Source organism: Narcine bancroftii, chromosome 2 (genome assembly GCF_036971445.1).
Source record: "Narcine bancroftii isolate sNarBan1 chromosome 2, sNarBan1.hap1, whole genome shotgun sequence".
NCBI lineage: Eukaryota > Metazoa > Chordata > Chondrichthyes > Torpediniformes > Narcinidae > Narcine > Narcine bancroftii.
Genome location: NC_091470.1, coordinates 27,470,568 through 27,489,017, shown reverse-complemented (window position 1 = coordinate 27,489,017; position 18,450 = coordinate 27,470,568). Strand labels below are relative to the sequence as shown.

The window sequence follows — 18,450 nt, the reverse complement described above, 5'->3', positions numbered from 1 at the left end:
TAAGTCTGTGTTCCTTATCTGGAGGTAACAATTTAGTTAATTTTGTATTTTTAAAAAAAAAAACTTCCTAAGCTTTTGTTGTGACATGTTGACCTGTCCCATGGTTGCTAGAGAAAAGTATGAATTAATATGCCTGCCCCAAATCTCTGCCAATATTTCTCAGAATAAAAATGTCTTCCTGTAGAGGTTGTGAAGTCAAAATCTTCATTCATTTATTAACACAATCTGATTTGTTTCTGTGGTGACTTAACAAAAGATGCTCAATCCCACTGTTGCATTTTTGTACCATTTCATGCTTGGACTGTGCTGATGTCAACCTCTGCTGTAAAATGGATGCTGCAGTGCTCAATTTCATCTTTGAGTACCACCCATAATCTTCAGAAATGTATCTGCAAGATGAAGAAATGTATAAGATTATGGATAAATTTTGACGATAGTTAATTTTTATGTATACATTATGATTTTTAAATGTTTGCGGTTTAAGTGAATTCAAAACTTTATATTTTTATGTTGGTTTTGTAGTATTTCTTGAATAGAGTAACCTCATGCAGTTTGGGCTTGAAATACTTTTAAACTGTATCTTTGGGCTGGAAATGTATTGAATACTGAACATTCATGAAACACTTTGCTGCAATCTATGGAGCCTCCTGGCCTCGTATGAATCATTGCAATACAGAACATCAAACAACATTCTAAATTAAAATCTAATTTGCGGTAATTAAATTTGCATAAAAGCATTCCCTGCAAGCTAAGTTGCAGACTGTAGTTTAAAATTAATTTTGCCTAATTAAAGACATCTTGTACATTAATATGTGTAATGGCAAAAATAAACTTCCACTGGCGCTTCATGGGCTGTGTGGCCAGGGTTCAAGTACCACCTGTGGCTCCTGGGCATTAGCTTGGATTCCCCAGGCTTGGTGAATTGATTTGGATGAATTGTTATTCGGACTATTAATGGATTTGTAACAATCTAAATTATTATAAACTTAGTGTAATTAGCCATTCATATCATTGTCTTTTCAATCTGGTCTTGTTTCTTATTCTCACGAGCCCTCTAGGGTTTACCAGATTGAAAGTGGACAAAGACGATGATGGGTGCTGAAATTGCCTTTCAGTTGTTTTAAGACATTTATTACAATTGAAAGAATTTTAAAGTTTCACCTTGATGTTTGATGATTTACCCACTCAGTAGTGATGATTTGTGCTGTCTGCTTTTAAAGTAGTTATTTCCCAAGTGTACTTTTTTGATTTAAGGAACAAGGATCTTGTGTTGGTTTTGAGTTCTAAATTTTAATTTCTGGAGTCCTGAAGTTCAAGTTATTTGATCATTCAACACCAAAAATACACTCAGAATATCAGCTGAAATGATTTTCACTTGTATAATTTCATTATTCACTAATCCACACAGTCTTGGAGATCATTAGTTGAAATGATAACAGAAGTGGGTGTAGCAATTGGTCTTTCAGTTAGGAAAGAGAAAACCATTTTGAGTACAGTGTGCCTGACGGAGATGTGGGGGGGGGGGGGGGGGGGGGGGGGCTGATGGAGGACCTCAGTTTTCTTCAGGCTGACTTCCAGGCCAAACATTTTGGCAGTTTCCGCAAAACAGGACGTCAAGCGCTGAAGAGCTGGCTCTGAATGGGCAACTAAAGTGGCATCGTCTGCAAAGAGTAGTTCACGGACAAGTTGCTCTTGTGTCTTGGTGTGAGCTTGCAGGCACCTGCAAAGAGAAAACCAACTAGGTGGTAAACACGTTCTCCATGTGACCATTGGTTGCACATGGTTAGATAGCTTTGCAATAATTTGTCATCTGTAGTCATAAACTATGGCTATTTTGCACAATAGTTTCAGACATTAAGGGAAATCATAGAGGAAAAGAATAGCACACTTCAATGGCTAATTGTTTGAGGAAACTTAAAAAAAATCGATGGCAATTGGGACAATTTTCTGTGAACATTTACTTTGTAACAGTGGAATCTGACCTCACTGAGTGAGGTTTGACATATTATATCAGACATGTTTTGTAGTTCAGAAAATACAATTTCCAGGAAAAAAATCTATCAAAGTCCAATATTTTTAACACCTAAATATGGATTTATGAAGTGTAGATGGAATTGGTTGTAAACTTGGAATAGATGCCTTTGAAGTGGAAGGAAAGGGGACATAGCAGAACTGAATGTATATGTGAAGAGTTCGGAAGATGGTGAAAAAGTAAACTCCAGGCAATAATGAGTGCCATAATTATTTCTTATTGAATATGGAAACCAATGCCGATCTCAGTTTTTTTTTGTGCAATTTGGCAGCAGAGGTAATCATGTCAAAATATTGGATTGACAGTTGATGTCTGGGATGACAAGAAGCTTTTTTGAGAGGGTGAATCCTCTGGATTCACCACTGGAGAGGACTGTAGAGGCTGAATTGCTCTGTGTATCTGAGATAGAGATTAATGAATTAAGACCTTCCAGGGATGTTGATGAAGGAAAGTTATAAGGAGATTAAAAAATTGTTAATGATCCTGATTTTTTTGTGGGGGGTGGGGGGAGAGAAAGAGGACCCACTCATCTACCACTTACTGTGAATAGGAGATGTATATACTGTATAAGGTTGGTGATGTGATCAAAAATGGAAGAGTTGGGTATTGGGGTAATGTGGGCAAAGCAGAACTCAGTCCATCACCAGAGCATGGCTTTTGTGAATCATTCTATTTGTTTATAATCGATCAAGATTTTCTTGGCATGTAGATGTTGCCATTACTTTTTTTCTCTTGTAAAACACTTGTTCATTGATGAGGATTTGATATATTAACTCTAGTGTGTAGTTCTTTCATTGTACAAATTTAAATGGGTAATGCTTTATGAACCATATTTGTATTCGCCATCATTATTACTGTGAACCAGTGTGTTCACATCAGCCAGTGAAATGGAAGTTTACCCCACAGGCAAAAATGACGTTAACACAAACTGCATACATTTTTTGATTAAAATTAGATCTTGCTGAAATAGGAAATGTATATTGAGAAAAACAACGGCATGAGCAAAGGTACCTAATCTAATATGTATTTTTTTAAATGTATGGTCAAGATTATTGCAGCCATAACCATACTGCTGATTAAATTAATCCTTGAAGAGTTTTCTGTAAAAGCAAAATGCACCTCATTGTTGGCAGAGATAAAGTTGAGGGAAATGAGGAAAGTGTTGCAGATGGCCATCTGTGTCCAATTGCATGACAAATCGTGTTGAAAGTAATGGCTAAATATGAAATGGCTGTTCATGTGAACTCCAACAGTAAATTCTTTATAAAATCTCATTGCCTGCTGCTTCAAAGCCTTTTTCAAGGATGAATTATCTGATGCAAAAGTTGAGAAAACTATCATTCGCCTGTTTCCTGAGCAATGTAACAGTGTGCTGATGTTTGAAGAAGTTAGGAATTCAAGTAACATGCATCTTTTATTGAGATTTTAAATATGGAAGAATATTGTCCCCAGAAATGATATATTTAAAGTATTAACACATTGACAAAAGTATGATCATATTGGAAATTAGATTAAAGATTCAGTATTTCTAGTGTATTCTCTGCTTTCGATTGTTTTCAAGATTTCAGCTTGTGGCAAGGCTTTGGATTTGAGAGTAGATTGTGGAGCTGCACTGAAATAAACCACCTGATTTCGAAGTGGGAAAGCTTTATTTGCAGTCTTTTGAGCTGATGCTTAGTTTCTATTTTAATTTGAAAAGCATTCCCACACACTATAGAGTTTAAATGTGCAACTTTTGGAGTTCATTGGAAATCGAAGGATAGAAGATCACAAGTAATATACTTATTTGAATATATGTGTGCATTGAATGCTGTTTTGTGAATGAAACTTTGCCACGTAAGAGCGCTTGCTGAAGGATCTAAATCCTGATGACTCCTTGCTAAATTAGCTTAACTTGCACTTGTTCTTTTTGATAGATTGACATACTAGAATACATCCATGACCATGAATATGTGCACGGGGACATCAAAGCTTCCAATCTTCTTCTCAGTTACAAGAATCCTAATGAGGTTTTTACTTTTACATTTTGTTTAAAGCAATTATAAATTATTTATAGAGAATTCAAAAAGTCGATAAAAGGTTTGGATCTTCAAGTTAGTTTCTTCAATTTGTGGTTAATATGTTTTGCTACCCATTGTCACTTGATTTCAAGATTCAGAAATTATTAATCTCAGCATGGAAACTTCCTTGTCTAAATTCCAAGGGTTTGCAGACTTTGGAATTAAAATGTTTTCACTCGTCTTAATTATAAATGAGCATCAGCAAATTTGGTGTCTGGTCTTTCTTGTTTTGCTTGATCTCTTGTTTTGGAAAGGACCTATGTGTTTAAATGTTGACCAATAATCAAATGGCTTCGTTTTAATGTAAAAGAGGACTCCAGCCTTTGGCAGCCTTGCTTGCTGAACCTCATTGATCAATTTTACCACTTCCAGGGGCAGGGGCAGCTGCTCTCCACTCTTGTTCTTGCACCCAAGACATTATAGAACAGTACAGAACATGCTAACCATGATCCCATTTTAAATTAATCCCATCAATCTCAGCATAGTCTATTTCCCTTCATACCCTGCATGTTCTGTACCTATCTAAATGCCTCATACACACTGCTGTACTACCTTCTGCCATCACTGCCAATGCATTGGAGGAAAGTACCATCTTAAAAAAAAAAATATGCCTTGTAAATCTCCATTGAAACTTCCCCCCCAAGGACTTCACTCATTGAAATTGAAATTCAAATAAACTTTTTAAATTGCCTAAATTGAAGTTCTAATTAAATATAGTTTCTAAACAAAGCTGGGAGTTTCTGGATTTACTGGCCTTTTTAATAGCTTGTATTTTTTTGGATCAATATCCTGGAATTCCCTCCCTAATAGGATTGTCTATACCCACACTTCAAGGCTGCAGCAGTTCAAAGAGATGTACTGTCATCATCTTCTCGAGCCATTTAAATACTGGTTCAAGCCTGCAAAGTGCACATCCCTTAATTTTTTTTAAAAAAAAGCTATTCTTAGTTCCTTTGATGCAGTGCCCAAGGTATTTCATGGGAGAAATATTGATCAAAAATTTTTGATTTTTATCTCCATCCAAAATTTGATGCCAGGCCTTAATGATCTTTACGGAAAGTGTCCAAAGCTTGATGTGGAAGGATAGTTTAAGGATCAATGTGAGAAAAGGTGGAAAGATTTGAAGGGATTTCCAGAGTTTGGAACCTTTGCAATAAAGAAGTGGCTACTGTTGGCAGAGTGGTCACAATCAGGGATTCTCAAAAGACCAAAATGGGGAGGGAAGTTGAGATGGAGAGGATTAGGGGAAGGAAGAGCATGAGTGAATTAAAAATTGAGAATTTTAAAATCGAGCAATTACGTGAATAGGAGATTGTTAGGACATATTGGGGTGACATCCATCTGATGGAGCGTAGAAAAACAGACTATAAAAGAGTACAGAATAATCCATCTGCAACAAGATAATTTCAGTGCATTCTTCTTTGGCTTGGCTTCGCGGACGAAGATTAATGGAGGGGGTAAAAGTCCACGTCAGCTGCAGGCTCGTTTGTGGCTGACAAGTCCGATGCGGGACAGGCAGACACGGTTGCAGTGGCTGCAGGGGAAAATTAGTTGGTTGGGGTTGGGTGTTGGGTTTTTCCTCCTTTGCCTTTTGTCAGTGAGGTGGGCTCTGCGGTCTTCTTCAAAGGAGGTTGCTGCCCACCAAACTGTGAGGCGCCAAGATGCACGGTTTGAGGCGATATCAGCCCACTGGCGGTGGTCAATGTGGCAGGCACCAAGAGATTTCTTTAGGCAGTTCTTGTACCTTTTCTTTGGTGCACCTCTGTCACGGTGGCCAGTGGAGAGCTCGCCATATAACACGATCTTGGGAAGGCGATGGTCCTCCATTCTGGAGACGTGACCCACCCAGCGCAGCTGGATCTTCAGCAGCGTGGACTCGATGCTGTCGACCTCTGCCATCTCGAGTACTTCGACGTTAGGGATGAAAGCGCTCCAATGGATGTTGAGGATGGAGCGGAGACAACGCTGGTGGAAGCGTTCTAGGAGCCGTAGGTGATGCCGGTAGAGGACCCATGATTCGGAGCCGAACAGGAGTGTGGATATGACAACGGCTCTGTATACGCTTATCTTTGTGAGGTTTTTCAGTTGGTTGTTTTTCCAGACTCTTTTGTGTAGTCTTCCAAAGGCGCTATTTGCCTTGGCGAGTCTGTTGTCTATCTCATTGTCGATCCTTGCATCTGATGAAATGGTGCAGCCGAGATAGGTAAACTGGTTGACCGTTTTGAGTTTTGTGTGCCCGATGGAGATGTGGGGGGGCTGGTAGTCATGGTGGGGAGCTGGCTGATGGAGGACCTCAGTTTTCTTCAGGCTGACTTCCAGGCCAAACATTTTGGCATTTTCCGCAAAGCAGGACGTCAAGCGCTGAAGAGCTGGCTACTAAAGCGGCATCGTCTACAAAGAGTAGTTCACGGACAAGTTTCTCTTGTGTCTTGGTGTGAGCTTGCAGGCGCCTCAGATTGAAGAGACTGTCATCCGTGCGGTACCGGATGTAAACAGCGTCTTCATTGTTGGGGTCTTTCATGGCTTGGTTCAGCATCATGCTGAAGAAGATTGAAAAGAGGGTTGGTGCGAGAACACAGCCTTGCTTCACGCCATTGTTAATGGAGAAGGGTTCAGAGAGCTCATTGCTGTATCTGACCCGACCTTGTTGGTTTTCGTGCAGTTGGATAATCATGTTGAGGAACTTTGGGGGACATCCGATGCGCTCTAGTATTTGCCAAAGCCCTTACCTGCTCACGGTGTCGAAGGCTTTGGTGAGGTCAACAAAGGTGATGTAGAGTCCTTTGTTTTGTTCTCTGCACTTTTCTTGGAGCTGTCTGAGGGCAAAGACCATGTCAGTAGTTCCTCTGTTTGCGCGAAAGCCGCACTGTGATTCTGGGAGAATATTCTCGGCGACACTAGGTATTATTCTATGTAGTAGAATCCTAGCGAAGATTTTGCCTGTAATGGAGAGCAGCGTGATTCCCCTGTAGTTTGAGCAGTCTGATTTCTCGCCTTTGTTTTTGTACAGGGTGATGATGGTGGCATCACGAAGATCCTGAGGCAGTTTTCCTTGGTCCCAACAAAGCTTGAAAAACTCATGCAGTTTGGCATGCAGAGTTTTGCCGCCAGCCTTCCAGACTTTTGGGGGGATTCCATCCATACCTGCTGCTTTGCCACTTTTCAGTTGTTCGATTGCCTTATATGTCTCATCCAGGGTGAAGACCTCATCCAGCTCTAGCCTTAGGGGCTGTTGAGGGAGCTGGAGCAGGGCGGAATCTTGGACTGAGCGGTTGGCACTGAAAAGAGATTGGAAGTGTTCTGACCATCGGTTGAGGATGGAGATCTTGTCGCTGAGGAGGACTTTGCCGTCTGAGCTGCGCAGCGGGCTTGGACTTGGGGTGAGGGGCCGTACACAGCCTTTAGAGCCTCGTAGAAACCCCTGAAGTCGCCAATGTCCGCGCTGAGCTGGGTTCGTTTGGCGAGGCTAGTCCACCACTCATTTTGGATCATTACTAGAGCAGCGTAAACATCTGGTGAAAGGACCTTGTTTTTTTTTTAAAATCCCTAAACTTTTACAACACATGCAGTTGAGCTTTATTCTGTCTTGTGCAGTAAGGTGTTTTCCAGTAGAACTCATTGCATACTGCATATTTTCCTGAAGGATTTGGAGTTTGCCTTGGAAGAGAATTTACTCCTGCAAAATTGAAAGGAACAATTAGCTTTATAGAAGCCAGGAAAATAAGAAAACGGCTTGTGTTTTCTTCCTTTTTGTTTTCCAAAATCTCCAAACACCCCTCGGAGTGGTAAGATTCTGAAATGTCCACTTCCTTCTCCCTGAAGGAGAAGCAAATTGAAGTTGTTTTCAGGACTCAAATGCATATTTTACCAGGGAATAAATGCTACTAGGATGTCGGTACAAGGTTGAGAATCAGGTTGGGCTAAAATCTTATGAATTATACTTAAAGCATTCACTGTGCTTCATGTTAACAATCATCTGGTTCAGACCTGATGTGTTTGAAGTTGCTGAGGGAAGAAGAAAGGAAGTAATTTAAAGATGCCAAAACCATAATCTTCTAAACATCTTGTAGATTCAGGAAGAGGGCCTCAGATTTTTGTATCTTTATTCAAAAAAAGTGAAGGCAGCCCCAGTAAGTAAACACCTGTCACTCAGTGATGGGGGGAAAATTACTTCAGAAATAATTGGACTGAATTAAAGAAAATTGCAAAAAAAATTCCAGCATGTATTTGTTCAAGGCAGAAATGGAAATCTGTCTGATAAAATGCTACATGATAGGTTTGGATCAAGTTTGAATGCCATTGAATTAAAAGGCTGTGCACAAAAAAAATGGACTCAGCAGTGGGAAACGAAGTTCAATAATGAATGGTTATAATTCAGCCTGGAGGGAGGAGTACAGTGCAATTCCTGCTGCTTTTCATGCATGTTAATGTCTTGGATGTGTTGTGTACAGTTTCCCAATTTGTAGTTTACCCCCTCCATAAATCTTCGTCCCCGAAGCCAAGCCAAAGAAAAGAAGTTGACGCAAAACTTGGTAGCATGTTGAAAGTCTAGGAGAATAGTCATGGGGCTTGAGAAATAGCTTGGCAAAATGTAATGGGCAGAAAGGTAACATGATATTTAATGCTGAGAAATTCGAGATGGTATAATTTAGTCGTAAGAATGAGTCAAGCCAATAATAGTGTTTAATTCTCAAAGGAGGGCAAGAAGCAAAGTGACCTGGAGTGCAAAGTGCATTGCTCATTGAGAATGATGTTGAGGCTGTGACTTTAATAACGAGGTTTGGAATGCAGGTGTGTGGTTATAATGGAGGCAAGTCCACTTAGTACCATGCAAATGTAAACTGAAAAGAAAATATTTTGGAGGTGAGGATGAGGTCCTTGCAGTTAGGTAGCTTGAAAAGGCTCAAGCTGAATTGCTTTTATATAAAAAAAATCTGTATTGTGAATCCTGTTGTGTTTGCCACTATTTTGACCAGACATGAGGAAGCTGTGATTATCTATGAAAGCAGGTTGTGAATGGTTAAATTGGATGATTTTTGTCACACACAGTTCTGATTTTTGCATTATAATTTTAATTTTCCTAGGTATATTTAGTTGATTATGGCCTTGCCTATAGATATTGTCCAGATGGAGTACATAAAGAATACAAGGAAGATCCAAAGAGGTGCCATGATGGTACTCTTGAGTTCACAAGTATTGATGCACATAAAGGTGTAGGTAAGTGTGGGGAGCATATTATTGTTCGGTGGCTGTTTTGTTAATCATGTTATAATACTGTGTTTTGTCTTTTTGAACTAGTTTTTATAAACTTTTATTATGGAAATAGTTGGATATCATCTTCCCCATCTAAATGTTCACAACTACTATCTGATTACAGTGACTTTGTTTCCTCAAAGGGACAATTTTAACTTTGTCCAAATTTCTCATGGCTTTTGGATACTGTGGCACTTCTAGTTTGAATTCTGTGCAATAATTCAAACTCTGAGGGTAAGTATTTGATAATAGGATCATGGAAAAATGAAATTGAATAGCTCGAATATCAGTTGAGTAGAGATGTTCTCCATGGCATGAATACTGCAAATTATACCTTGGCAGATGGCCTTCTTAAAGCTTTCAGTTTTCACTGTCTGATACGGAGGTGCCAATTCTCAGGACAAGAGAAAACTCCAGAGGGTTGTTGACTTGGCCTGTGACCTTAAGGACAACAGACTTTGCGCCATCGAGGATATCTACAACAGGCGGTCTCTTAAGAAAGCAGCCTCTATCTTCAAGGACCCCACCACCCTGACCATGCCCCCCTCTTCACTCTGCTATCATCAGGGGTTAAAAACAACAGGAGCCTGAAGATGATCACTTATTGGCAAAGGACAGCTTCTTCCCTGCTGCCATCATTTTCCTGAAGGATCATTAAACCAAAGACACTGCCTTTCTTTGACTTTGGCACTATTTTTATTTATTTTTGTCAGGTTTATATGAATGGTTGTACTGTGATGCTGCAATAAAACAACAAATGTGACTTGTTCATGGCAATAAATAGATTCTTCTGGAGGCAGTTATGCAACTACTCTCAACATGAAGCCCACCTTTTAATGCCATCCTTCACTGTATCTTGACCAATAAGAGGTTGATGTTGATGGTTCCACTTTTTGCAACACATCCAAACCCAACGCCGGCTCCCACCTCCCGTCCAACGCCGGCTCCCACCTCCCGTCCAACGCCGGCTCCCACCTCCCGTCCAACGCCGGCTCCCACCTCCCGTCCAACGCCGGCTCCCACCTCCCGTCCAACGCCGGCTCCCACCTCCCGTCCAACGCCGGCTCCCACCTCCCGTCCAACGCCGGCTCCCACCTCCCGTCCAACGCCGGCTCCCACCTCCCGTCCAACGCCGGCTCCCACCTCCCGTCCAACGCCGGCTCCCACCTCCCGTCCAACGCCGGCTCCCACCTCCCGTCCAACGCCGGCTCCCACCTCCCGTCCAACGCCGGCTCCCACCTCCCGTCCAACGCCGGCTCCCACCTCCCGTCCAACGCCGGCTCCCACCTCCCGTCCAACGCCGGCTCCCACCTCCCGTCCAACGCCGGCTCCCACCTCCCGTCCAACGCCATAAAGAAGCCCGATGAAGGGCTCAAGCCCAAAACGTTGGTGATGTATCTTCACTTTTGCTACATAAAGCCACTGTTTGACCTGCTGAGTTTCTCCAGCACTTGTGTGTTTTTTCACAACCACAGTGTAAACAGAATCCTTTGTTTTACCTCATAAAGAAGCCCCATCACTCTGGTGAAACCTTTCAACCCTCTGCCCAAAGGTAGCAGTGAAGCCCCATCACTCTGGTGAAACCTTTCAACCCTCTGCCCAAAGGTAGCAGTGAAGCCCCATCACTCTGGTGAAACCTTTCAACCCTCTGCCCAAAGGTAGCAGTGAAGCCCCATCACTCTGGTGAAACCTTTCAACCCTCTGCCCAAAGGTAGCAGTGAAGCCCCATCACTCTGGTGAAACCTTTCAACCCTCTGCCCAAAGGTAGCAGTGATAAGAAGCTCGAGGACAAGCACGTCAAGTACAAGAACAGTTTCTTACCAACAGCAATCAGGCTCTTGAATCTTGGCTTGTTACATGAATTGGTGACTGTTCTGACACCACAGAAAGATCACTATTGTAGTCACTTTTTTTTGCTCTAGAGGATAGTGAATATTTAAAAAAAAATTATTTTTTAAATTCAATTGTGCTCTATTGTAATTATTTTTTTGTAGTTTTTTTTTCCAAAGTACCTGGTCACCTGCAGCAAGTAAGAATGTTGGTACGTTGTAAAATGTACAAGGCAATACTCAATACTCATTATCGGTACAGTTTTACGATGAGCAAGTTAATGCAAGGTTGCTGGAGGTAGTTGACTGTATGGAGTTCGAATTGGATCCACTCTAACTGTAAATGATGGACTAAACTGGAGGCTAAGTGACCTGCATTGGTTCTAGTTTTTGTTTGCGCAATGTTCTATCCCTCATTCTGTTTTTTTCCCCTCTCTCTCTGCTTTATATATGAAGTTTCACCAGACAATTACATTACTCTTCATACCAATTTCTCACAAACTTTTACTTCCTCGCAAACACCAGAGGACATCTGAACAAGGTGAAAGTTTAGGGGAGATGTCAGGTTAAGTTTTTTTTTTAACAATGTAGTGGGTGCCTGGAATATATTGGTAGGGATGGTTATGGAGGCTGATACAATAGGGGTATTTAAAAAAAACTCTCAGACAGGCACATGGATGCAAGGTATATGGAGACTTATGAGTGTGAGGTAGGGAAGGTTTAGTTAGTTGAGTAGGTTTATATAGATCACCACAACATTGTGGGCTGAAGGGTCTGTACTGTGCTATAATGTTTCATGTTCCTTTTCAGTTGCATTAACTTGCAATGATTAGGAAAACACAGGAGAGGGATAAGGTAGGATGTTACAATCATGATTCAAGTAAGAAAAGAAAAAGCTTGTGGACCTTTTCTCAAAGAATCACATATTTCTGTGACATACTAAAATTGTTTGAGGAATGCTACTAATCACCTGGTACCACCCAGCCTTTCCATGCGTCTCCATATTATCACCTTCCAGGCACCGTGGCCAGGATTACAGTTATCTGGACGAAACATCAAATCATCTCTCAAACACCAAATTAGAATTTAGCAACCCTGTGGTATACACAATGAGATTTAAAAAAAATAAAAGTTTGGACTTGGTGAATCAAATGTGTTCATATGCAGGAGATGACAAAGAAGTCTGACAGGAGGCAGAGAGTCGGGATAAGTGGGAGTTTTTCTGGTTGGCAGAGAGTGGTAAGTGGGGTGCCGCAGGGGTCGGTGTTAGGCCCACAACTGTTCATCATTTACATTGATGACCTGGAGGAGGGGACAAAATGTGGTGTAGCCAAGTTTGCGGAGGACACCAAATTGAGTGGAAGAGCAAATTGTAATGAGGATGTGGAGAGTCTGCAGAGGCATATAGTTAAGCTGGATGAGTGGGCAAAGGTCCGGCAGATGGAGTACAATGTTAGTAAGTGTGAGGTTATCCACTTTGGCAAGAAAAATAGAAGAGCTGAATATCACTTAAAGGGTGAAAAACTACAGCATGCTGTTGTGCAGAGGGACTTGGGAGGGCTTGTTCATGAATCGCAAAAAGTTAGGTTGCAGGTGCAGCAGGTTATTAAGAAGGCAAATGGAATGTTGGCCTTCATCGCTAGAGGAATTGAATTCAGGAGTAGGGAGGTAATGTTGCAACTGTATAAGGTACTGGTGAGACCACACCTGGAGTACTGTGTCCAGTTCTGGTCTCCATATTTGAGGAAAGATATACTGGCTTTGGAGACAGTTCAGAGGAGGTTTACTAGGTTGATCCCTGGGATGAAGGGGTTGACTTATGATGAAAGATTAAATTGTCTAGGATTGTATTCGCTCGAGTTCAGAAGAATGAGAGGAGATCTTATAGAAACATATAGGATTATGAAGGGTATGGATAGGATAGATGTAGGAAGGTTTTTTGAGCTGGCCGGGGAAACTAAAACGAGAGGACAGTCTCAAGATTCAGGGGAGTAGATTTAGGACAGAGATGAGGAAAAATAGCTTTTCCCAGAGAGTAGTGAATGTTTGGAATTCTCTATCCAGCGAAGTGGTTGAGGCTGCCTCATTAAACATATTTAAAATTCGGTTAGATAAATTTTTACATGATAGAAGAATTGGGAAATATGGGGAGAAGGCGGGTAGGTGGAGTTAGGTCATAAATTAGATCAGCCATGATCTTATTGAATGGCGGAGCAGGCTCGATGGGTCATTTTTGGCCTACTCTACTCCTGTTCCTACTTCCTATGTTTCTTATTCCAGAGGCATGATGTTCAAAGGAAAACTCTTATAAGCAACTTCAATGCATTGGAAAACCCATGGAAAAGCATAAGATTTGACTCTACAAGTTGGTGACTATGGCAGCGGACCACCAAGGAGCTCAGCAGCTGAAAGACCCCCACAGGCTGCTGGCGATGTGGTCAAAGGACCAATACAGACTTCTGGAGATTGGCTCATGGGAGCCAGGTATCAAACTGGGATTTGAGAGGATGCTGAGAGAAAGAAGGGCTTCTAAAAGGCCTCAAGCACTGTTGGCTTCTTGATCGAATCGGAGTTGTGAATCTGGAGCTCGGGATGTCAATGGATGGACTGGAGCCTCTGGCTGCTGGAGGTGAATCAATGTACAATCTGTAACTCTTGCTTCTCTTTCCCTTACTGTAAGGGGCACTAGGCAATACTAATGGCGACTCACAGCAAACTGAAGAAAAATTGGTGTAATATTAAATTTTCTTTTTTTAAATTATTCCGTGATGTTAAAAGATCTTCAACTTTGCTGCCCCAAATTGGTTACTCTCTCATTATTCCAACATCCACGTCTCACTGTTTCAGCGTCCACGGTGCTCTGAATTCAGATATGTGGAACTCAGAAGAAATTTCTGAAGAAAATCATGTTTGGAATTATAAACTGGTAATTTAAGAAGGAAAAGCAGGATCTGGAAACTGGACTACTATAATCAGCAGATGAAGGGAGCAGGCTACAAGGGAGCATGTGAAGGGAAAAGGGCACAAGCAAGACTATTGAAATTTGTGCCACATAACTTGGACCTCATGGAACAAGTCACGCTCGTAACTGCTGTGTAACGGCAACCCCTGTTATAGAAGCAAGTTGTACTTGTATCAGCGGGTTGCTAAAGAGAATAAAAAATGTATGCAAGTGATTTTTCAATTACATTGAAATTTAAAGGAGACCACAGCTGTTCCTGAAAGTTGACCAGGTGCTGTCACCTGAAGATGTGGTGGTAAAGGACTGGATTGTTAACATGAAAATCTGTTTATTCTTGAATTAACCATATAACAATTACAGTACGGAAACGGGCCATATCGGCCCTTCTAGTCCGCACCGATTTACCGTGGTGTGTCAAAATTTAATTTCAATTTGTAACCCCGAGGGGTGAGGGTAAAACCCATCCGGTCACAGGGAGGTATGAACCCAATGCAGTCAGTACCAAAGGTCAGCATCAATCCTCGGGGTGCAATTGATTCCCTTATTTTTTTTTTAATGAGTCTTTTGCTCTAATCATGGTATTGAGAAAAATGGGCAATTATCTGGATTTTGATTATTGTTCAGGAACAATGACTGAATTGTGATGTCAAACAAAGACAGAAGGAATCTCGTGTGATGCCCTCTGTGTCAAGTAAAATGATGGCATTCATTGAAAGAATGCTAGAGGGCAGTGTGCCATCAGGTGATTTGTTCCTGTTACCTGTATGCAGTCAATGCCTTTAGCAGTAGCCCAAATACTGAATGGAATGGTGGTTAAGGAACTGGGACATATTTTTGAAGTTGTGGATGATTGGGAAAAATTTTTTTGAAACTTGTGAATTGGGTTAATAATCTTTTTCACCCCTCCTTTCCCTTCAATGTGTTGCATCATTTAGATAATTGTGCACCCTTCTGTATTGAATCTGTGTTCCATTTTTAAAAGGCTGGATTTGTAAAAGTAGGTATGTCAGATTCATCAAAATTGATTCAATCTTTTAAGGTTTGAAATCTTGATATTATATATGAAAACACGAAGTGATATGATAACCTTGAAAGCATTTGTCATTCTGTTGAGGTCCATATCTAATTTATCTGGCACTTTGATAAATTATTTAGTCTTATTGCAAAGCCACACAAGAAAGTAGGGCAGCCCTTTCTTTCGTTGACAAAATAGTTGAAGGATTTCATTTTTAATCTTGTGTCCCCTCTTGCTGAATTTTTTTTTCAATTTATTGGCATTTTTTGTGTGCAACGGACTCTTTTTGCTTTTGGATCCTTGTGTCGCTGTGAACATGATGAAAAGTGTGAGGAAAGAGTCCTAACTGCAAGATCCTGTTAATTCCAAAAATGGCTGCAATCTGTTCTCTAGTTTTGACTTGTGCTGGTCTGGACAAGACTGTTTTTTTGGCTGCTGCTTTTGGACAAAACGCAACTTTAATATCCTCATTGCTCATTATACACGAGCAACAGATTCACTGAAGATGGTAGAGATATTGCATTATAGGGGTTTGTTTCAAATTATCACCATTCATATTTGACATGTTCAAATTCAACATTCTGCACATTCATATTTATCAAAATGACATGTTCTTATCAATTCAAAGTAAAATAGTTTTTGTTTCTTTAACTTCAAGGGAATGAGTGTATAATCAATACCATATTAGAAAAGCAAGATTGAATTTGAAGTGTTTTTTTTATAGAATTATATCCTAGGATTGAATAAGAAATATTAAAATTTGTTGTTTGGACCAGATGTGCATTTATCTAGAGTTGACTAGTAGAATAATTTGTAACGTGCAGTGTGAATTGCGCACTGAGAGTAAATGTCACTGTAATGAATTTAGTCAGATGCTAGAACGACCTTGCACCAGAGGCTGTGTGACCCTTAACTAACTTGTAATTTATCTAAAGATAATCTCATTCACATGACATTCTGCTGATTAATAATTGGCCCTTTGCTACAGCTTGGTAGGAGTCTTTAACATTATCACGCAAGGTTTGATTTCAGTCATTAGTGAGCAAGTTAACTAAACTCTTTATCGCATTAAACTATAACCTTTAGTTTATACTGAAAAGGAACAAATTACCCATGTCTTTATATGGACTGGAAAATTACTCTTTTGGCCATTTTAATCATGTGAAGATGTGTGTGCTTTGGTTAATGCAGCATTAGATTCATGCAGCTTGTGTGTCTTGTAAAATAATATTTCAAGTAGACTCCTAATCCAAATTGTATTACCAACATGGTATTTCTACGTACTGTTATTTTTAGAAATTCATCTCTTCAAAGTATAACCAGTTTTCTTGTTCATTTAAAAGTCCCACTATATTCTTCCAAAGAGTTAAAACTCCTGTATCTACTGATTAATTTAAAGGAGAATATCATATTTTCAAATTGACCCAGTGGCCTTTTGGGTATTGCCTCTGGTTAGGAAGCACCATAGATTATTATAATAGAGATTTAAATCACTTTTAGAAGAAAAATGATCAGGATGAAATTGATTTCAGTCAGTTAGATTATTTCTAAAATGGTCCTCAGCAGTGATCCAACTTTAAAGAACCCTATTCCTTTCATTTGAACTCTCCATTAGACTGTTTTGAGGCAACTGAGTGAACGATAGAAGTAGTTAATCTCTTCTCAGCTGATTGACTTGGATTAAAGAATTTACACTATTTCTGTTGACAACATTAGCACTTCTGTTTGTTAGGCATTGTCAACTATATTATGTTTGAATGCCTCTATTGGATTACGTAAATGCAGAGAAAAATACTATAAAATCTATTTTAAATGATACTAAAAGGATCTTGCCTCTTATGGGGAATCCAGATCAAGGGGAAACAAAATTAAAAGTAAGGGATATTTCCCTTTAAGAATGAGATGAGAAGAATTTCTTCTGAAAGTTGAGTTTCTGGAATTCTCTGCTGCAGGGAATTGTAGAGGTTAAATCATTGAACATGTCAAGTTCAAATAGACAGGTAAAGACCCAAGGATAGTCATTGGAACTCTGAGCAGGAGCCATAAGGCCAATTCCTCCCACGTCTTGTATTCTAAACATTGCATTTTCTAGCTGTCTAGCCACATTTGTGATTGATTCCAAGATCGTATCCACTTTAAATGTGTCGAGGTATTTCTTTGTATCCTGAGAAATTGGAGATACTGAAAAATCTGAAATGAAAATGTGCAAAATAAAAGCTGGAAACAGTTGGCAAGCCAGGCTGTGTTTGTACAACCAGAAACAGGGTTAACATGTTGCAGTACACACAAATACTGGAGAAACCCAGCAGGTCGCGCATTATCTTGTTGACCTAATACTTCAGGTTGAAAGCCCTTGGGCTTTAGACTATTCCACTGTTCGAGACTATTGCACTTCCTTCAGCTCCCTACCACCTTCCCTTCTTTCAGAGCGCTATCTTTCTTTGCCCTCTGCCCCCTCTCCCTATTGCTTCTCAGCTTTCACTTCAACCCCTTACCAATTGGCATGTGCTTTATTGGCATCTGCCTGATTTACAGCTCTCCTGACAAAGGGCCCAGGCCCGAAACATTGGTGATGATCTTTCCCTCCTATAGGCTCTGAGACTTGCTGAGTTCCTCCAGCGTTTCTGTTTTCTACAAACTGAATGCATCAGCTGCCTTTTTGCATGTGTGATTAAAATGACATGATGCTTGTAATAATTTCTATTATTAGTGTTTAAACTTGTCCCACTGAGTAGCAGCTCTTGGTCGATCTGCAGAGACCCAATTCTCCACTAATGTACTTTAATCAGATTTCTATTTTTGATGTGGATCATTGGGCTTTGATAGCACGAATGCAAAGTCCAAAGTATTTCAATTGAGTTTTTTGTTTTACCAAAAAAAAAGTCTTTTTTTCTTGAATTAATGGTCATTAGTCCGAATTGTCATTTCAGTAATCAGTGAAATTACTGCCTGGATTATTATAATACAATAGTATATTTTACCACCATTTTTATACTTGGAAATTATGATTTAGTACTGAGTATCTGACCTTGTATCCTGCATCTTTCTGCTCCAATTTGGTCATCCTTTAAGACAGCAGGTTAAACTACTTTTGCCCTTCCATCTTTTGGCAAAATACCTGACCTCTAATTAACATCTATTAGTGACACAATCTAAATGAATAATGTAGCACAATTGACATGGCTGATTACGGAAGTTATTTACTCCTCTGCATCAGATGCTACATATTCTTCCCAAATTTATCTGTAATTTTTTTCAATTGAATTACATATTTTCTCTATTTGTAGTGATGTCACAGT

General features: G+C 40.2%; 1 protein-coding gene and 1 long non-coding RNA gene across 11 annotated transcripts in view; one reads left to right on the top strand and one right to left on the bottom strand.

Annotated features, from left to right (window-relative positions):
• The window catches only part of vrk1 (VRK serine/threonine kinase 1), a 71,795-nt gene that overhangs the window by 33,545 nt on the left and 19,800 nt on the right, over positions 1-18,450 (top strand). For all 10 annotated transcript variants that reach the window (XR_011351089.1, XR_011351090.1, XM_069916162.1 and 7 more), the window contains 2 exons: positions 3,949-4,041; positions 9,177-9,309. Coding sequence is in view for 8 of the 10 variants with exons in the window: in XM_069916162.1 (XP_069772263.1) it covers positions 3,949-4,041; positions 9,177-9,309 (226 nt within the window). In the remaining 2 variants the exon portion in view is untranslated. The remainder of the gene's footprint in view (positions 1-3,948; positions 4,042-9,176; positions 9,310-18,450) is intronic.
• On the bottom strand, positions 209-18,391 carry LOC138753304 (uncharacterized). Its single transcript, XR_011351092.1, has 3 exons — positions 18,180-18,391; positions 11,167-11,263; positions 209-389 (listed from the first exon to the last, which is right to left on the bottom strand). It is a non-coding gene; the product is annotated as an uncharacterized lncRNA (long non-coding RNA).